The sequence below is a fragment of the Hipposideros armiger genome, unplaced genomic scaffold (assembly GCF_001890085.2).
Source record: "Hipposideros armiger isolate ML-2016 unplaced genomic scaffold, ASM189008v1 scaffold_443, whole genome shotgun sequence".
NCBI classification, from domain to species: Eukaryota; Metazoa; Chordata; class Mammalia; order Chiroptera; family Hipposideridae; genus Hipposideros; species Hipposideros armiger.
The window spans coordinates 1541008-1561401 of NW_017731793.1; the positions used below are offsets into that span (position 1 = coordinate 1541008).

At 40.1% G+C, this 20394-nt stretch overlaps 1 protein-coding gene across 4 annotated transcripts in view; it reads right to left on the minus strand.

Moving 5' to 3' along the window:
• The window catches only part of SPECC1L (sperm antigen with calponin homology and coiled-coil domains 1 like), a 141946-nt gene that overhangs the window by 102566 nt on the left and 18986 nt on the right, over positions 1 to 20394 (minus strand). For 3 of the 4 annotated variants that reach the window (XM_019665406.1, XM_019665409.1, XM_019665407.1), the window contains exon 2: positions 8435 to 8624. In XM_019665406.1, coding sequence (XP_019520951.1) covers positions 8435 to 8587 — 153 coding nt within the window. In that variant the 5' untranslated portion in view covers positions 8588 to 8624. Of the gene's footprint in view, positions 1 to 902; positions 987 to 8434; positions 8625 to 20394 lie in introns of those variants that run through there. The other variant, XM_019665408.1, reaches the window with a different exon arrangement.

A 20394-nucleotide genomic window follows, 5' to 3' on the forward strand; every position in this document is an offset into this window, starting at 1 on the left:
AAGATTGAAGGATAACAACTTGGCTATTCCTCTTCCTCAGTTCCCCAACCCTGTTCCCCTCCCCCAACACTATTCCCCTCCCCCAATTCCCCAATAAAATCTTTAAAACTATATATATATATATATATGTATATATATGTATACTCACACACACACACACACACACATATCTGCTCATTTATGCAAAAAGAACACAGGAAGAACAAACAAAAAACAAATTAGACTACCTTTAAGGGGTGGGTGGAGACAGGGCAAGAAGGAATGAGGGAGCAGAGGGGCACTCCTCTAAACACATCTCATAGAGTTCTCACATGTAGAACCACGGTAGTGTTTCACATGCTCAAAATAAACTAATCAATTAAATAAACAAGGGTGGGGGAAACCCTAAAATGGAACACAATAGGAGCAAATGGACCCAACTGCATTTCAAATGAATAACATAACCATATGGGGCAGGGGGATCCAAACATCTTTTGGATCACAGTATATTGACCATAAATCCTCAAACTCTCAAGCTAAAGACAAAAAAAAAAGTGTAAATATTGAACTCTAGCAGGTAGATTTGTTTTTTGCAGTGGTGTGGGTGAACAATTCTCTAACTATTTTCTATATACTCTAGGATTGAGAAAATAAGTAAATATATTATAGATCATGAAAGCCAGGTTTCTCACTGTCAAAGAAAGGACTTAAAATTATAGAAAGTGGAAAGGATACAATGAACCTTGCTATGTAAATTAGAATTGGAAGCATCAGTGTGAACTTACAGATTTTAATATATATGGAAAGAAATACAGAAATTGATATAGATGTGTATAGTGTGTGTGTGTGTGTGTGTGTATTTCCCATCCCTGTCCACTATGAAGGCTTAAAAACAACAATACACTCAAAAGAAATGAGCATACCTAGCTTCCAGATGGTTTAAGTTTCATCCTCCACTAAAAGGAACAAGGCCTCCTTTGAAGAAAAGTCTGATTCTAGGGCTGGGGCTGGAAAAGTAGAAAATTTAATGTGCCAGAAATTAAGAAACTGCTCAAAGAATAGAAATATGTCAAAAGGACACAGAAGCCAGCTTGAAGATGCTCCCAAGGGCCAAATCGGGGACAATCTGACCATCAAAATAAATAATGCTAACAATTTACAGCATAACAGAATCCATGAATTGGGCTGTCCGAGTGGCGCGTCGGTTAAGAGCTGTCTTGGGACGCCAGCTCTGAGAAGCGGGGCCCTGGTTCGGATCCCACATGAGGGCCAGTGATGCTGCACCCTCTACAGCTAAGACAGTGAACAACAGCTCGACCTGGAGCTGGGCTGCCTTGAGTCGTCCGCGACGGGGTAGGCTGCAGTGGGGTTGGCCGGCAGCTGGCGTTCGCTTTCGTGAGCCACCGTGAGAGGCCGTCCAATAGCCGGCAGCAACTGCCTCACCCAGGAAAAGCGCAATGATAATACCAACCTGGGCCAGTGAAGTGACATCCTCCACAACTACAGTGAAGAACAAAAGGACAGCAACTTGTCTGTTCCCCGCTCCCAATTCTCCCATAAAATCTTTTAAAAAAAAGAATCCATGAATCTACACTAATGTAATGTACATAAAGTAATGTACATAAACTCGGGAAAAGTAAAAACTACCCCTTATTGCAGAATGCCAACTAATAAATGTAGAAAAGATGATGGAATTAGAAAATTAGAAAATTTGGCAAAAGTCATAGTAATGATTGATTCTGGAAGGAATTATAAAAAAAATTGCTAAAAACTAGGGTGCAAGTTTGTTGAGAAAGAAGATATTTACAAAGTTTAAAACTACCTCTGAAAGATACTTATTAATTACAAAAGGAAACATAATAACCTGATAGTGGAGGAACTCAGCAGATACCACCTTAACCAAATTAAGTTAACATCACCAGGAATGGACAAAAATGATACCATGTGCCTCCAGAAATGCTGCGCCAAAGAAATATGGCTTCTGTAGAACTCCTGCCAAAAAAATGCATAACTCCAACCTAATCACAAGGAAACACTGACAAACCCAAATTTGGAGGACAGTCTATCAGATAAACTGGCCTTCACTCTTTAGTAATGTCGAGGTTGTAAAAGGCAAAGACTGAGGCACTATTCCAAATTTAAGGGGAATGAAGAGCATAATAACTAAATGCAGCTCATGATTCTAGACTTATCCTGGACCACAATAAAATGTTCTTCTTTTTTTGCTAAAATGGACATTAAAATGAACGTTAGCACAATTAGTGAAATTTAACTAAAGTCTACAGATTAGATACTAACATTGTATCAATGTTAATTTCCATATTTTGTAATTGTACTGTGGTTGTAACAGAGAACGTCCTTGTTTTTCAGCAAATGCATACTGAAATATTCAGCAATAAAGGAGCATTATGTTTACAAACTTACACTTAAACAGTTCAAGAAAAAATTCATATATGTGTATATTCATATGTATATAGGGAAAACTAACCATGATAAAAGGTTAACATGTAGGAAATCTTAGTAAGGGGTATACTGAATTCTTTGTCCGTGCACCTTCTAAGTTTAAAATTATTTCAAAATAAAAATTAAAAAATAATAATTCCAGATAGATTGAGGCTCTAAATATGAAATGTAAAATAATAATGCTCCTAGAAATAGTATAGACTATTTTGACCTTGGGATGAGTACAGATTTCATAAAAACACACACAAACCATAAAGAAAAAATTAACAAACTGGACTACATTAAAATTAAGAACATCTATTCATCAAAAGATACCATTAAAGAAATAGAAAGAGAAAGCAATGAGTGGGAGAATATATGTGCAACACACATAAATGACAAAGGGGTCACATCTAGGATAGGTTAAAAACCTAAATCAGTACCAAAAAAGAGACTGCACCACCTCATAACCATTAGGATGGCTACTATAAAAAAATCAAATTAAAAAACAAAACAAAACAGAAAAAAAGTGCTGGCGAAGATGTGGAAAAATTAGAGCCCTTGTGCACTGTTGGTGGGAATGTAAAATGGTGCAGCTGCTATGGAAAACAGTATGGTGGGTCCTCAAAATATTAAAAATACAATTACCATAGGACCCAGCAATTCCACTTCTGGGAATATACCCAGAAAAAGGGAATTGAAAGCAGGGTCTCAAAGAGGTATTTGAACATCCATGTTCACGTCCATTATTCACAATAGCCAAAAGGTGAAAGCAACCCAAATATCCACTGATTGAAGAATGGATAAGCAAAATGTGGTATATACACACAATGAACTATTATTCAGTTTAAAAGGAAGGAAATGCTACACATAGTACAATATGCATAAACTTTAAGGACATGATTATGCTAGGTGAAATAAGCCAGTCACAAAAAGACAAAATACTGTATGATTCCGCTCATGTGAGGTACTTAGAGTAGTCAGACTCATAAAGACAGAAAGTAGAATGGTGGTTGCCAGGGACTGGGGGTAGGGAGGAATGAAGAGTTGCTGTTTAATGGGGACAGAGTTCCAGTTTAGGAAAATTAAAAAGTTCTGGAGATGGACGGTGGTGATATTACTCAGCAAAGTGAATGTGCTAAATGCCACTGAAATATACACTTAAAAATGGTTAAGTGTATGTTACATGTATTTTAAGACACCATAGTAGAAAAATGAGTGACTGACTTGAACAGGCACTTCACAAAAGATATTGAAATGTCCCCTAAACACATAAAAATAAGAGGTGAAAAGGTACTTAACCTCATTAATAATACAAATGCATATTAAAGCCACTTCAGAATCCCTCTAAACACACCTGAAAGGTTAAAATGAAGAGCAACGTAAGTGCAGGTGAGAATGTGGAGCAACCAGGAGTGTAACCTAGTAACCAATTTGAAAAATGATTTGGCCCTATAGTTATTAAAGCTAAACACTACACACCCTATGATTCAGCAATTTCACTTCTAGTTATATAGCCAAAAGAAATGCATGCACATGTGTACTAAAAGACACATGTAAGAACGTTCAAAACAGGGCTGGCCGAGTGGCACATTGGTTAGGAGTTGGCTTGGGATGCCAGCTCTGAGCAGCAGGGCCGCAGTTCTGATGCCATATGAGGGCCAGTGACACTGCGCCCTCTACAGCTTAGATGGTGAACAATAGCTCAACCTGGAGCTGGGCTGCCGTGAGTAGCCGGCGATGGTGTAGGCTGCAGTGGGGCTGGCCGGCAGCGGGCGTAAGCTGCCGTGAGCGGCCGTCCAATGGCCAGCAAGCGACTGCCTCACCAGGGAAGAGCGCAATGATAACACCAACATGAGCCAGTGAAACGACGTCCTCCACAACTAGACTGAAGAACAAAAGGACAGCAACTTGTCTGTTCCCCTTCCCCAATTCACCAATGCTGTTCCCCTCCCCCAATTCCCCAGTAAAATCTTTAAAAAAAAAAAAAAAGAACGTTCAGAACAACATTATTCTTAATAGACACAAAATTGAAACTCTAGATGTCCATCAATGGACTAGATGAGTAACTTGTAGTATATTCATCTTATGGATTAGTAATCAGCAATGATGATGAAGACACTGCTGTTACAGGCAACCATATGGATGAGTACCATAACCACAATGCTGAGTTAAGGAAATCAGACACACGTAAAAAGAACATAGTATATGATTACGTTTATATAAAGATGAAAAACTGGCAAAGTTTATCTCTGGTGCTAGAAGTTACGATGAGTTACTTCTGGAAAGGACAGACGGGAAGGGGAGTGATTAAGGCGGACATGCAGACAGCCACCGAGGAGCAGATTTGTTCTGATTTTTATTCTGATTTTTACTGAGTGGTGGCTGCAGCGTATGTTCACTTGGTGGTGATTCACTAAGCTCAGCACACATGCTTTGTGAACTCTTCTGGATGCATGTCATACTTGAATAAAAAAGTAAAAACAAAACAAAAACAACTCTGCAATTCCCAACTTGCCTTTTACATGAAGCTACTTGAAGGCTCTTTTCAATTTTCTGCCATTTCTTTTAACATTTGTGTTACACCACTCAGTAAATACATGTGCATCTCCACATGTAAACATACTCCATCAGCAACAGTCCAAAACAATGAAATTGAGGAAGGAATAGACTTTTAGCCACTTTTTAATAACAGATGCAAAACGCAAATCATTTGATAAAAACACTCCAGATGCAAATAATGAAATACTACAATGCAAGTATACATGCTTCTCAAGGTAAAGTCCAATTTTCATAGACTGCATTTTCACCTCAAAATTTAAGATTAGTTTTAAAATTTCACCTTTCAAGTTTCAGAGATGGACTGCTCAATCATACTGTTAACTCGCTTTTATACTAAAAAGGTATGATCACAAATAATCGTCAAGAGTTATCAATGACTGGGCCAGCCAAGTAGTACGTTGGTTAAGAGTTGGCTTGGGACGCCAGTTTTGAGCAGCAGGACCCCAATTCGGATCCCACATGAGGGCCAGTGACGCTGCACCCTCTACAGCTAAGAAGGTGAACAACAGCCCGACCTGGAGCTGGGCTGCTGTGAGTCTCCAGTGACAGCATGGACTGCAGTGGGGCTGGCGGGCAGCGGGCATGGGATTTTGTGGGCGGCCGTCCAATGGCCAGCGAGCAACTGCCTCTCTCGGGAAAAGCACAATGATAATACCAACATGGGCCAGTGAAGCGGTGTCCTCCACAACTAGACTGAAGAACAAAAGGACAGCAACTTGTCTGTTCCCCCTTCCCCAACGCTGTTGACCTCCCCCAGTTCCCCAATGAAATCTTAAAAAAAAAACACGTTATCAATGACTTAGATAGATTCTAACTGAAGTAACTGCAGATTATTAATTCCCATCTATCAATTTTTAGAAGTATTCTCAGTATAATGAAAAAGTGTATTATTTATACCAGGATGCACATGAGCAGTGTATGAAACCTGAAAATTGTAGGCATGTAGGAGAAACCATCTCTACATGGAAAATAATCTTTTCTACTGTCTGTGACAAAGAAGAATTAAGCATACAAAGGCCCCAAGCCAGATGTCACAGCTACTGACAAGAGTGGGAACAATTTCCCCAAAACTCACTGTGAACAGCAGTAGTGCTTCATTCTATATTTGCAAAAGCTCCAATCAGCAGTGACGTGCTCTGGATCAAAGGGTCCTTTCCCATACCTCTCAACTAGATCTAGCTTCAAACAGTATTGAAATGAGAGAGGTACCCTGCCATGCTAAGAAAAATGTCATGAAAATACTGCACAAAATGACAGACACATACATATGGGTGCCTACATGAGAGGATGAGCATGTGTGCATGGTATCTAAATAATCAAAAGCCAAACGCTTCATTCATCTGGTTAATCATCAATGCTTCATCACAGATGAAGGAGTTCAAGTTGTGGGGAGGTGTCTATATGCTAGAGAAGCATGGTGAGATAGGAAAACTTAGAAAAATAAAATAACACTTAAGTTTGTGGGGCCTCCAAGCCTTTTTAAATTTTTTCAATTTTTCTGTTCACTTTCACCGTTTTCTTCTTTCCTTCTGTATCTTCTTCCTTCAATTTCTATTGAAGACTTTTTTCTCCTCTCTTAAGTAAAAACAATTGCTCCAGTCCAGGTAAACTGTTCCCAAATAGCTCCACCTCTTCTACGGCCCTACCCACTACACACACACATATAACCTTACTTAAATCAGCCAACACAGTAGAGTTGAAGCTGTGCACAGATGGCATGTGCTGGCACGCAGCAGGTATACAGATCTGCTTTACAATGAAAAAGTACTCACTGTTCAAGACCAAACTACCAGCATCTCCGGACCCAAGCCTGGGAAGATCTGACATGCCTGTCCAGTGCACACTCCATTGTAAACCTTCAAAGACACTGCCTGCCACTGATAAGGAGCAACAGAAGGAAGGCAGTCGTGCAAATCCAAGGCCAATGTTTCAACCTGTTCTTCCAGTCACGTAAATAACAGGTCACACGGCACTCCATTCTGAAGACAGCCCCAGAAACTGAGTAACCAGTTAGGTCAGAAAATACTAGCTATCTTACACAAAAGAGTGGCAGCACTGCCACCAAGGAAATAATTCACGGTGCTGATTCAGACTAACGAAAGTAGGACAAAGGTCGACTCCTGGTACCATCCCTCAGGCCACACAGGATGACCCCAGCAGCTCATCACGATGGTGACAAGGAGAAACCCCGGGGGCATTTTCAAGCCCCTGGGGTAAATCTGGGTTCAGTTTCAATAACCCTAGAACAGAAAAACCAGCATTTCCTGCTAGGCCTTTCCACACAAATCAGGAAGTCCCTAGCCAGCTGTTCCTGTGAGGTACTTCTTAAAATAATAAAGCCAACAGATCTATCAAAGCCCTGCTTGGACAAAAGGCTTTTGAATGGATCATGTTTCACATAGTGCTTGCTTTCTCCCTCCCTATCAGACTTAGCAGAAACAATCTCCAGGTTTTCTCCTAGAGTCAAAGTTTCTACCCAGAACACCACATCCCTAAGACAAACAAACAAAGAACAAATAAATGAATTCTGGACTCAGAATTCATTTGCAATGTGAATCTTTGCAATGACCTAAAACTTGACCGGCGCAAAAATGGGCTGGAGCCATAGTGTCCCTTGGATGGTACAAACCAACACAGACACAGACTGTTCCTTTCAGGACTCAGTCCTGGCCTGGAGAAAAGGTTCCAGAGCTAACTAATAAAAATGTTACTACCTGTCATTCACTAAGCACTTGCTGTGTGCCAGGCCCCTCATTTCATCCTGACCACAGCTTATGAGCCCTGGTCTGTTTGCTCCCGAAGCCCATGATCTAATGAATCACTATACTAACAAGAACTAAGCCACCCTATAAAGGATTGTAAATGAAATTATTGTGCTTGTATTAAATGCGTACCACCCAATTTTAACTAGAATGAATACTGGATCAGTTGTCAGAAAAAGAGTAACAATTTATGGTGTATTAGGGGGTGAGGTGGGAATAAAAACCCATCTAGGGGTTTCAGGAATATTATTGCTGGTCATCCTTTAAGACCCACCATAAACCTTCCAGGCTAGAAACAATAGTTTCCTACTTAAAAATGCTTACACTGCTTTCCTGCTCGCCCAGGGCATCTGACTTTTTCACATGTATTTTAGTTATTCGTTTGTGTGATTCACCTACATCCATTACTCCACGAACGCCTTGAAGGCAGACTCCACCTCCAGCTCACACCACCAAAGAGCCTTGAATGAGGCAGGTGCTTAATGATTTCTTTCACACATAAGCCTACTATTTGGTTTCATTCATAAAGAATGAGTCTATCAGACTGTGAACTCCCTTCAAAAGCTGTGTGTTCCCAACACCAGAAGAGGGCCAACCCTAAATAATGCTTATTTAATAAATCAAACATCATATTAAGATTCCCGCCTCCTAACAACCCATTACATATTCAAATATTGCCACATTAATACCTTTGACAATGATGCTGCTGCTCCAGGTTTCACAAGTTTGCCTCCTGCAGATGCTGAAGAAGTGTTATCGGGTTTAGTTTTTTCTACAATTTGCGTTTTGCTTATCCCAGACACTTTAGGCACTGAGCCGACACTCCTGCTTGCTTTCTTCATTCTGGGCTGCCTCTTCGTGATGCATTTACAAGCAAATCTGTGGAAAGAAATGGTATTACACTGAGAACAAAACTGGAAGAAAGCTCTTTAGAAATTTGTTTTTGAAGAATTTCACCATGTGACAAAATAGCTTGAAAGCTAGATGTCTCTACAGAAACTAAAAGATGAAAAATCCTCAGACTTGTTAATGCACCTTATTTTCAAGGCTTCCTTCTTGAATGCTACTAATTTGAAATTATTTTGTTCATTCTAGTTTAGTCAATAAAAAGGATATCCTAGGTCACTAATGGAACTGGCTAAATATAACAGTGTACATTATCTTTAGCACTTAATGAAGCAATAAGTATCCTTGCACTTGAGAATTAGCCATTTTGCAGGTATCTAGGGATGATCATACTTTCCAAATTATCCAGCATAGTACTAATTACAAATATTTGTTGTAATATCCCCCACAGAAGCCAGCAGAATATCCCCAAAACTCCAACATTCAGGATCCAGTGTATCTTTTTTTTCTTTTTAAGAGGCAGCATCAAAAATCTTTATCAGAACATTAGCCTAAATTTTTGGCTCAGAAAATAAAGGAATTCTATACACCTGTAAGGAATATGACAAATCTTATTCCTAAGTGGTACATACTACAGCAGGACCTCAAATAACGTCATTACATTATAGCATTAATAGAAACTTAACTCTTATTTATATCACTTAGCATATGGTAAAACTGGTTTTGGTCCAGAGGCCGGCGACGGATCTGCCTCAGCCGGGAAGAGCGCAATGATAATACCAACATGGGCCAGTGAAGCGATGTCCTCCACAACTAGGCTGAACAACAAAGGGACAGCAACTTGTCTGTTCCCCTCCCCCAATTCCCCAATAAAATCTTTAAAAAAAAACACCTGGTTTTGTTATACATCATTTCACCACAGTTCCAAGAACCTATTAACTTCATTAAGTGAGGACTTACTGTACTTGACTTCACAGCTAAGAGGGCTTGGAATAACACTGGCAGTACACAAAGCTACAGCCAGATAAACCCTTAAATATACCTTTATTAACTGAACTAGATAAGCAGTCTCTACAGTAATATCATGTTTGGAAAGACATCATGGACTGTTTTGGATAGAGTAATACAACTAACAAAATGAAAGCCTATCTTTGACACAAGGAGGTTTATGTATGATGACACTGAGACACTAATATATTGAAAACAAAATGTGGTTTGGCCTATTTTTATGAAGATTTCTACACACTAGTAAAAATAAAGAGAAACTTCTTTTTGAAAAGAAGAGGTTCATTCCAATACCCTTAATGAATATTTTACTTAGACTGTACTCAAACACTCCAGATTTATCTTGCCTTAACATAATAAAAACTGTACCAACTGGTTTGGTGGCAGGAACAGTGAAACAGGGCAAAGGGGGCTCTGCTCCAAACTCAAAGTGTAAGGCCATGGAGCAAAAAGAACACTGTTATTAACATCAAATGAAACACAGTGAAACCTCAGAGACTCTTCTCTGGCTTTCCCCCAACTTTGTGAGTATTCCTTATAGAAATGCCGTACACAGTAACGATCAAATTACCTATCCACTCAACCCTTTTGCTTTCTGCCTTCTTATTCCATATGCATAATCTGCCACTGTAAGCACTCCCTCTAGTTCAGCTCTACCATCTATTCCCTGCAGTTTCCCAGAAGATAAAGAAAATGACTAAGATTCCCACAACAGGTACAATGTACTGTTCCCTGCCAATCAGCAATTCTATGATTTTCTCACCTATAAAATGAAGGAATTAGTCTGGATCCACCACTAACTCAAGGTACTGTAGAAAAAATCTAATTCCTAAGAACCTCTCCTCTTTTCCTTTTTACTTATCTTCTCTTTTCTAAGTCTCATATCTTGTAAATGGCTCTCCAAAGTTTCTTTCTTCTCTTCTCATGTTTCACACCTGCACTCGTTTTCACACCACCACTCACACCTCTACCGTTCTCTGCCTACTTCTCCAGCTGCTGTCAAATTAAACTTTTTCTACACCAGCACTAATAGAACTTATTGCAATAAAGAAAATGTTCTATATAAATCTGTTCTGTTCAATACAGTAGCCACTAGCCTTGTTGTAGCCACTGAGCGCTTGAAATATGCTAGTGTGACTGAGGAACTGAATGTTACATTGTTTAATTTTAATCTATTTAAAGTTACATGGTAGCTACATACTGGACAATGTAAGGACTGTCCTTTTTCTGTTGTTGTCTCTGTCCCAGAGTTAAAACCCATCCACTAGGATGACTATAATAAAAACACAGTTACAATGTTGGATACACATAATGATATAGTTCTCCTGTTTTCTGCATAAAAAATAATTTTTTGTTTCAATTCCAAATGTCATCAATTGATGAATGGATAAGCAAAAGGTATATCCAACAGAATACTATTTCGGCATTAAAAAAAAAAAAAAGGAGGGCCGGCCGAGTGGCTTGTTGGTTAAGAATTGGCTTGGGGGCACAAGCTCTGAGCAGCAGGGCCCCGGTTCAGATCCCACATCGGCCAGTGACACTGCGCCCTCTACAGCTAAGATGGTGAACAACAGCTCGACCTGGAGCTGGGCTGCCGTGAGTCGCCGGCGAGTCGCCAGCCAGGAAGAGTGCAATGATCACAATACCAACATGGGCCAGTGAAGCAACATCCTCCACAACTAGACTGAAGAACAAAAGGAGAGCAACTTGTCTGTTCCCCTTCCCCGATTCCCCCACGCTGTTCTCTCTCCCAACTCCCCAACAAAATAAAAATTAAAAAAAAAAAAAGGAATGAAGTACCAATACATGGTACAGCATATAAGAACCTTGAAAACTTTTACCAGATAAAAAAAGCCAGACACAAAGGACGATGTATTGCATGATTCCATTTATACAAATTGTCCAGGACAGGCAAATCCACAGACACAGAAAGTAGGTTAGACAGAGATATAAAGTATAGCATAGGGAATATAGTCAGTAATATTGTAATAACTATGTATGGTGTCAGGCGGGTACAAGACTTACAGGAGGGAATCATGTCATTAAGTTATATAAATGTCTAACCACTATACTGTACATTGAAACAAATATAATATTGAATGTCACTTTGTTTTCACTTTGCAGAATTGTCACTTCATTGAGTCTAGAATTCCATGGCCCTACCCTATTAAATACCAATAGTACCCACCAACCACTGAGACAACTGAAAAAGCTTCCAGTTTTCCTAACATGACCCCTAATCAGGGCAAGGATCCTCAAAAACAGATATAATTCACCAGTAGATCTTCCCCCCCCCACAGCCCCGCCCCAGACCTGGTTACAAAGGAGATTTTGTTGGCCCAGGCCTACCCTAGAGACCCTCTAGAGTCCCCTGGGCACGGGAGGGATTACAGAGTGGAGGGAAAGGACAACCACAGTTCACAGCACCTTGAGGGTCCGAAAAAAGGAATGTGATGGAAGTTACTACTATCCTTTTCCCAGCCCTGCTAGAGGGTGCCATGTCAGCACCCACCACCACCTCTAGTCCAGCAAAGTCAAGGTTTGGGCGAAATAAAAAGTAGCTCTCCTCACAAAAACAGTATGGATCCTATCTCTCTAAGTATGCTGAGAATAATCTCAAACTATCATAATCAATGAAGTATGTCACAAGTACTTCTCAATTAATATTTCCTAAAAACATCAAAATAGATGCACTGCTCCCAAAACATGGAAAGGTACTGAAGAACCTGAGCCCCTCCCATGGGGCAGGCACCATGTCCCAGCCATGAGATACCCAGCACAGTTCACTGAATCCTCACAAGAGCCCACATGGGCATTGATAGATTAAGGAACTGAGGCTCAGGGTAGAAGTAACGCTCCCTGCGTCAACCATCCTCATGTGACAGTAGTCTGAATCCAAACTCTATATCCTGCCCACAACTTCATATGGCCTCCAATGCAACCATACACAGAGCTTCCTCAGGAATGGGCAATTGTGATCGCAAAGAATATTTCACAAGATGTGAACAAAATGTAACAACACTAAAACTGTACTGCTCAATTTGCCCCTTCTAGATTTATCTACTTGTCCTATAGATCAGTGCTGGCTGGTATTCTTGACCAAATTTTTTTCATTTTGAAGGTACAAATTACCATGATATTTAATATAAAATCTTTTCTTTAGAGCAGAAAATTTATTGCCAGGTCTAAATCAGTACGTACTAAGTTACACCTGTAAAAGTAGAATTCTTAGCTAAAATCATATTAATTTATAGATACTAGCTACTTTTTTATTTTAAATAATTATTTGTTAATGTTTCCCTGAAAATAAGACCTAGCCAGAAAGCCGTAGCATAATATTAGGTGCCAAAATATGGCACCTTGGCATACTGAATATTTTAAGCTCAAGGGGTATGTGGAAAAGGCACCCTGCTCCCTGAAATAGGTCATAAAACCCTCATGTGAGGGGTGCGTGCCCTCCATATCCTGGAGGAATCTTGCTAAGGCTTCTTCTCCGGCTAGGTCTTATTTTCGGAGAACCTGAGTAGCTATGGGCAGAGAGACACAACTGCTCTCATTTATAGGAATAACCCTGCTTTGATTAGGTTGTTGGAGAAGTCATGACTCATTTTTGCAACGAAAAACATAGAAAAAAATACATCATGACTTTTCTGGCAACCGAATAGAAGGCTACAGTCTGGTGGCCAGAACTCTTACCAGGGTGTTCCAGTACTCAGGACCCTCAGGACAGGATTTACATGTATGTCCAGGAGCCCTGCCTAGAGTTAATTACACATCCACAGCCACACAGGAAGCTGGGGTTTCCTTTACATCTACGAAAAGATCATATAATTAAAGCCTAATGAGAAAAACAAAGGGCCATCTCTTACCTTCCACATATGGTAAATAAAATACTATTTAAAAATCAAACCACAGACATTTAAAAATGGAAAATACCTTGGAGGCCATTTATAGGAAATCCCACATGCAACAACACTGACAAAAAAAATCTAGTTACAAGCATCCTCCGTTGGAGGATAATGACTACTAAAAAGTTATGAAGCAAATCATCATTTACGCAACATTCACTGAACACTATTTTGTGCCACGGCAAACCAAACGCCAATTCTCTGGGAAGCTCGTCAGACAAAGCATAAATAAACACTAGGACATATCAAGGTGATTAAGAAAAAAATATCTCCTTTTAAGGAGCTCACAGTCTAGTGGAAGAAATAAGATACATAATAAATGAATAATGAATAGGTCCCCATCCCTTATAAATTCTACTGAAAAAGCAAGGTAAGTACAGTTGATCATTGAACACAAGGGTTGGGGTGCCAACCTCTGGCGCGATAGAAAATCTGAATATAACTACAGATTCCCAACCACAGATTGAAAATACAGTTCCCCCTGAAACAACATGGGCTTGCACTGAGTGTTATTAATTTAAATAATAATGGGAAAAGTCCGTCCATGTATAAGTAGATCTGCGCAGTTCAATCCCATGCTGTTCAAGGGTCAACTGTATATGTGTACAAGGCAATGAGAGCAGAAAGATCTAGTCCCCAGTTCTGCCTTTGGGAAACAGGGTGGGAAGTACACTTCATAGAGGTGTGGGAAAGCATGGGCTCACCTGAGGAGCTCTATGGACCTGGGTCTGGCTAGAATACAGAAATGTCAAAATGATGACTGGTGGGGAAGGGCGTTAGCAGGACGGTCAAGCCCCGGCCTTTGTCTGACACAGGACAGCAAACCATAGATGGGTTAAAGGCAGTGCAGCCCTAAATTACCAGGTTTGTAGTTCCTAAAGATGAACCTGGTGCTTCTGAGCATGGACTGAAGGGGTACAGAGTAGGGGGTTCAGGTATGAAGAAACCAAAGTGGCATCTCCTTCTCTGTCACTCCTTTCCTCTGACCTGAATCTAAGTTCTACACTCAAAAGAAAAGTACCACTCTTCACCCCACAGCTCTCCCAGCTCTGAATATCACTATGGCACTTCTCTAAGCCTGCCCTTCTCTCATGTGAGTCCCATGAATCCCCTGCCACTCCTCCGGATTCCTCACCTTTTGTGTCCATCAGCATCATGGTGTGCTGGCCCCTCAGAACTGAGCACAGATATTAGATAGGTTTGGTCTGACAAGCACGGAGCTCAGCACCAGGATTATATCTCTCCATCCAGACGCTGAGCTTCTCTTAACATCATCTAAGTGAGACCCTTGCTTTTCTAGGTGCTACCAGAGGCTCACACTGAGTCTATCTACAGTTACCTTTTTCACACAAACTGCTGCTAATCTGCTTTTCTTTTTTCCCCCTAACATTTTATTATGAAAACTTTCAAACACACAGAAATGTTGAAAAAATTAAACAGTGAACATCCCAACTTTTCTCCTTTTCATAGTTATGTAATTTATATTCTGGAAAAAAATTACACATATAGCTGTTAAAATTTTCATTTGGTCAGATTCAGCTCCAGGTCCCAGCCTTTGGGATATTCATAAATTCTGATTTTGACTTGAAACCCATTAATTAACCCTCTAACAAGCGCTGTCTTCCATCTAAGTCACTTGTCCACTCAGGTTCCTCATCTACAATAAAAGGAGGTTGGATTCTAAGGAATCTTGAAAGTACCTTCTAATTCCAAAGCCTCATAATTTAATATAATTTATGTCACTGATGGTGAGGCCACATATAGGGGACAAAGCCATTAATTAGGCTCTGTGGTGTACCACTAGACCTCCCTCCGGTCTAAAACAGTAGCAGAGCACTGTACTTAAAAGTCAGGAGCCGGGTTTGAGCTCCTGCTTTGCTATACACGCTGTGTGACTGTAAGCAAATGACTCAAATCACTCCATCCCTTCATATCTTTGCAATTCTGTTTCCTCTCCTACAAAGAGGAGCTGATAAAACCTAACTTATGGAGTTCTTGTACAAAATAACATATGTAGACAAAGAAAAAGAACAAAAATCTTGACATATGTACTCATTCTGGAAGTTTTTTCAACAGGGCTCAAAGGTCAGAAAAATGGTGCAACAATCCAAGATCAGGGAGGGCAATTTATTTCAGTATTCAGAAACTCCACCCTCCCTAACCATCCAACCATGAAAAACATACCAATCAAGTTTCAGATATAATGCCAAAAGGACTTTAAGAATTTATCTTAACTGTCATATTGCATCAAGAAAGATCCACAGTGGAGAACACAGATTGCCCTGGAAACCACGAGAGAGCTCTGAAGCCACCCCTCTCAGAGACGCACCTTCAGCCGTGGCACAGTGTGGAACAAGGAACCCTTGGTGGGACTATAGGGGTGGTCCCCAATCCCTCCTGCCTGTAGTCACATCAGGATCTTGATTGCTGTTACTTTTTCCTTTGAACTCCCTCTATTCACCAATGAAAACAATTTTTTTCCTGTTATATAAATGTGTTGCTATTTAAAACTATTTAAATGTAATTGATATTTTGAAATCCATTGTGCTTATTTTGAAAACCAGAATTTGGGAGACTGCCCCACCAAGTGTGATCAAATCGGTATCCCGAGGCAAGCTATTTAACCTCTGAAACAGCGGTTCGCAACCTTCCTAATGCCACGACCCCTTAATACAGTTCCTTATGTTGTGGTGACCCCCAACCATAAAATTATTTTTGTTGCTACTCTATTATCTGTAATTTTGCTACTGTTATGAATCGTAATGTAAATATCTTTTTGTTTTCCGATGGTCTTAGGCGACCCTATGAAAGGGTCGTTCGACCCCCAAAGGGATCGCGACAGGTTGAGAACAGCTGCTCTGAAATCTGAAGTTTCCTCATGTGTAAAATGGGCTGGTAATAATCCTACCTATCTTAAAAGAATGTTGAGAGGATTAAATAAAATAAGGAACCTGAAGTACTTAGCAGAGTGGCAGCCCACAGCAAAGACAGAATAAATTAAACTATCATAACTTATAGAACACACTGCATGCCCCAAGTATGACTAATGTGTTATTAAAATAAAAGCAACAACTCAAAAGACACTTTGTAAGAGAAACCCTTTATAAGAAATGACTAAACATTGTTTTTACTCACTACTTACATTAAATTACACACTACGGTGACATCAACGAAGATGTCAACAAACAACACTTGCTTCTGGTATTTTCCCACTGAAAATTATATATCAGGAAATACTAAAATATATGGTAGGGAGTTCACTAGAGCAATAACCAAGAGACCGGTTGCAGGCCTGACACTGCTGCATGACCTTGAGCAAGTCATGCTAACTCTGAACCTTGTTTATAAGGCGAGGAGAATGGATTAGGATCTTTCTTTCAGGAATTCAAAAATTCTGTTTTACAATTTGTACCCTCAGAACGAGGAATCAAACTTTTTTTGAGGGGCCAGCCGAGAGGATCAGTTGGTTAAGAGCACGAGCTCTGCGCAGCGGGGTCACCGATTCGATTCCCACATGAGCCAGTGAGCTGTGCCCAAGCTGAGCTGCCACTGAGCTGCCAACAGGTGGCAGGATGGCTCAGCTGGTGGGAACACATGCTCCTAACAACAAGGTTGCCAGTTCGACTCCTGCAGGGGGATGGTGGACTATGGCCACCCACAACTAAGATTGAACACGGCACCTTGAGCTGAGCGTCTGCGAGCTGCCAATGGGCGGCCGGATGGTGGCTGGACTTGGGAGTTGAGCTAGATGCGCCCTCCACAACTAAGATTGAAGGAAAACAACTTGGCTGTTCCCTTTCCCCAATTCTCCAACACTGTTCCCCCTTCCCCAATTTCCCAATAAAAATCTTTAAAAAAACAAAAACCAAAACTTTTTTTAAAAAGGAAATTGCTTATTAGTTATGATTTTTATACCTATCAATATCTCACTAAAAATCCAAAAAGGGTCTTGAACCAAGCAATCTAAATACATTTATCTCTCTTATTTCACAAACTCCATATTTAAAATGTTGGGATCATGTTAAAATTGTAAACTAAGAATAGTTTTAAAACACAGAGGAGAAGGAATCACACAGTCAAGGGAAAATTGCAAGTTAGCAAATTAGCTACATTGAAGTCAGGAAGTAAATGTTGCTAAATGAATCAACACCAATAACCAATTAACAATCCTGGGCCAGCTGAGTGGCGCGTTGGTTAAGAGCTGGCTTGGGATGCCAGAGGGCCCTGTTCGGATCCCACATATGAGGGCTAGTGACACTGCCCTCTACAGCTAAGATGCTGAACAACAGCTCAACCTGGAGCTGGGCTGCAGTGAGTGGCCGGCGACAGCGTAGGCTGCAGCCCCTGTGGCAGTGGGTTGCCGTGGGCTACCATGTGTGGCCAGCAGCCGCTGTGAGCGGCCGTCCAGAGGCCGGCGACTGATCTGCCTCGCCCGGGAAGAGCGCAATGATGGTGTCAGCTTGGGCCAGTGAAGCAACATCCTCCACAACTAGACTGAAGAACAAAAGGATAGCAACTTGTCTGTTCCCCTTCCCCCAATTCCCCAATAAAAATCTTTAAAAGAAAAAACCAATAACCAATCCTATAAAAGCATGTGTACTACAAAAACGAAACAAAACGTTAAAAAGATTCAATAAGAAATGTTTTAATTAAATAAATCATAATGCAATAGACTGATCCTATACTGAATTCCTCAACATATACTTTTTTAACCTTTCTTATTGTGAATTATAACACACAATCAGAAAAATGCATTTAAATGTATACATTTTAAAGACAAACTTGGAGTGGGAATCCTTTGAAAAAGTCAAGGCTTACTCAGAGGAAAAGCCTGAGTCTTGTCATTTCAAAGAAATTGCACATATGCAAGTGGGTGTGTATTCAAGGTACACAAGATAGACAGGAAGGAGAGAGAAGCCAGGTGAGACACCTTAAGGTATGTGATTTTCAGCTTAGTCTGAATCCACATACGAAAGTCCATTACTGCTCAAAATACTTCAAATCTCACTAAGGTGCTTACTGACAAATTTAAATGCTTAGTTTTTATGATAACAAAACTTTCTCATTTTTAAGAGATTTTTATTTCATGCATAATAGGCATGAAAAATTAGGGTGTGACTATAAACTAATATACATTTAATATGGCAGTTTCCAAAAATCAATAATGCAAGATCTACCTCTCCTCCACTTCTACCTCCCAACCCTCAAAGGGAGGAACTTCACCTCAGTGTCCTCTCCTTGCCCTGCGTGCGCACTGCCCTTAAACACATTCATGGTCACAGAAGGAGAAAAAGGCAGCTCTCTTCGATGATTTCCACCTCTTTCCCCTCAAAGCTACCTCCTTCCTGCTTGGCCACACTCTGTGAAGGGAGCCTGGAGGTGAAACAACAGGAGAAAGGCCAGCTGTTCAACCATGCCCAAGTGGACACTAAAGGTAGCACTAAGGAGGCGATGGTGAGCGGGGCCAACACTGCTCCAAGTGGAAGCACAGAGGTAAACTCAGACTGCACTGGAATGGGATGAAAAGTTGAGTAGGAGGTGAAGGATAAAAAACTTTTCAAAAATTTGGCTTTGTGAAGGAGAGTCAGGGAGTAATGAGGAGGTTGAGACATTTTGCTGATGCTGCTACCGCTGTTTAAATACCAAAGCGAGCTGCCTAGAGACTGCCAGCTGGCCAGTAGAGCAAGCCCCCAGCACTACCACATTCGATTCTCATAATTGCTCTATGCGGCTGGGAAGCAGGAAGAAACTGAGGTTAGAGAGGTTTAGCAGCCCACCCAAATCTGAGCTCTTTCCACTAAACCACAACTACTGATGTTAGAAAAAAAGAAGTCCGTTATCAGCAATAGGAATTCAAAAGCACAACTCGGTTCCCACTTGTTTTGGTTACATACTAGTAACCAAACCATACATAAACTCATACTAGTTTATGGTTTTTATCTATTACTCAACAAGATTTAACACAAGGACATATTTGGAAACAACTAGAAGGTCCCTGGATTTTTCAAACTTAGAACTGTCTTCTCCTTCTTAATACTTTCCAAAGAATAAAACAAAAAACCTAATCTTATACCAAGATCTCTTCAGATCCATTTCTGGAGATCTCTTTGTAATAATACAGCTGCTGAAAGGCCGTTAAACTACTGACAATACTTAACATTCCAGACAAGTGACAAGGCTGGAAAAGGACAGCCTAAAAGAATTTCTGGCTATAGTACACAAATGATTTTTCCAGATTTAGTCCCAAACAAATCGGTTCCCAAAGTTCAAAATCCCAGAATGCAAGAAATTTTGAGTCTCCTATAGCCACAACCTCCTCAGTCAAGGTTTCTGAAAATTTATAAAAAAGAAATATTTATTCAGGATCCTTTCAAATCATAGCTTTATGCTCAGATTTTTGGCAGGCAGTTATAAACTTGCACAATCCTGTATTCATAAAATTAACTATCGGCCATATTTTTAATTTAAAACATCAATTTGATATATTTGCACATTTATAACAAACTGATCTGAAATACAAAATGAAACATTTTCTTTTGTATGTCAATAATCATTGAAATGTAACAACATTAAAAATATTTTTAAAATACGCTTAAAATTTAAGATTTGAGAATTGTTTTGCCAATAGCACAAAGGAAGTCTTTCTAAACTAATCAAGTTAAAATAGGTAAGAATTTTAATTCAGTTTAATAAAAACAAAATCTTTTTCAACAAGCATTTCATTGGTTAGATGAAAAGAAAATTAAAAAATACTAAGGAGTACTTTCTCCTTGTGTCTACTGCGGGTAAAGTAGTGGTCTCAACAGTGGGCAATTCTGCCCCCTAGGGGATATTTAGCACTGTCTGTAGACATTTTTGGTTGTCACAACTGGGGGGCTGGGGGGCTGGGG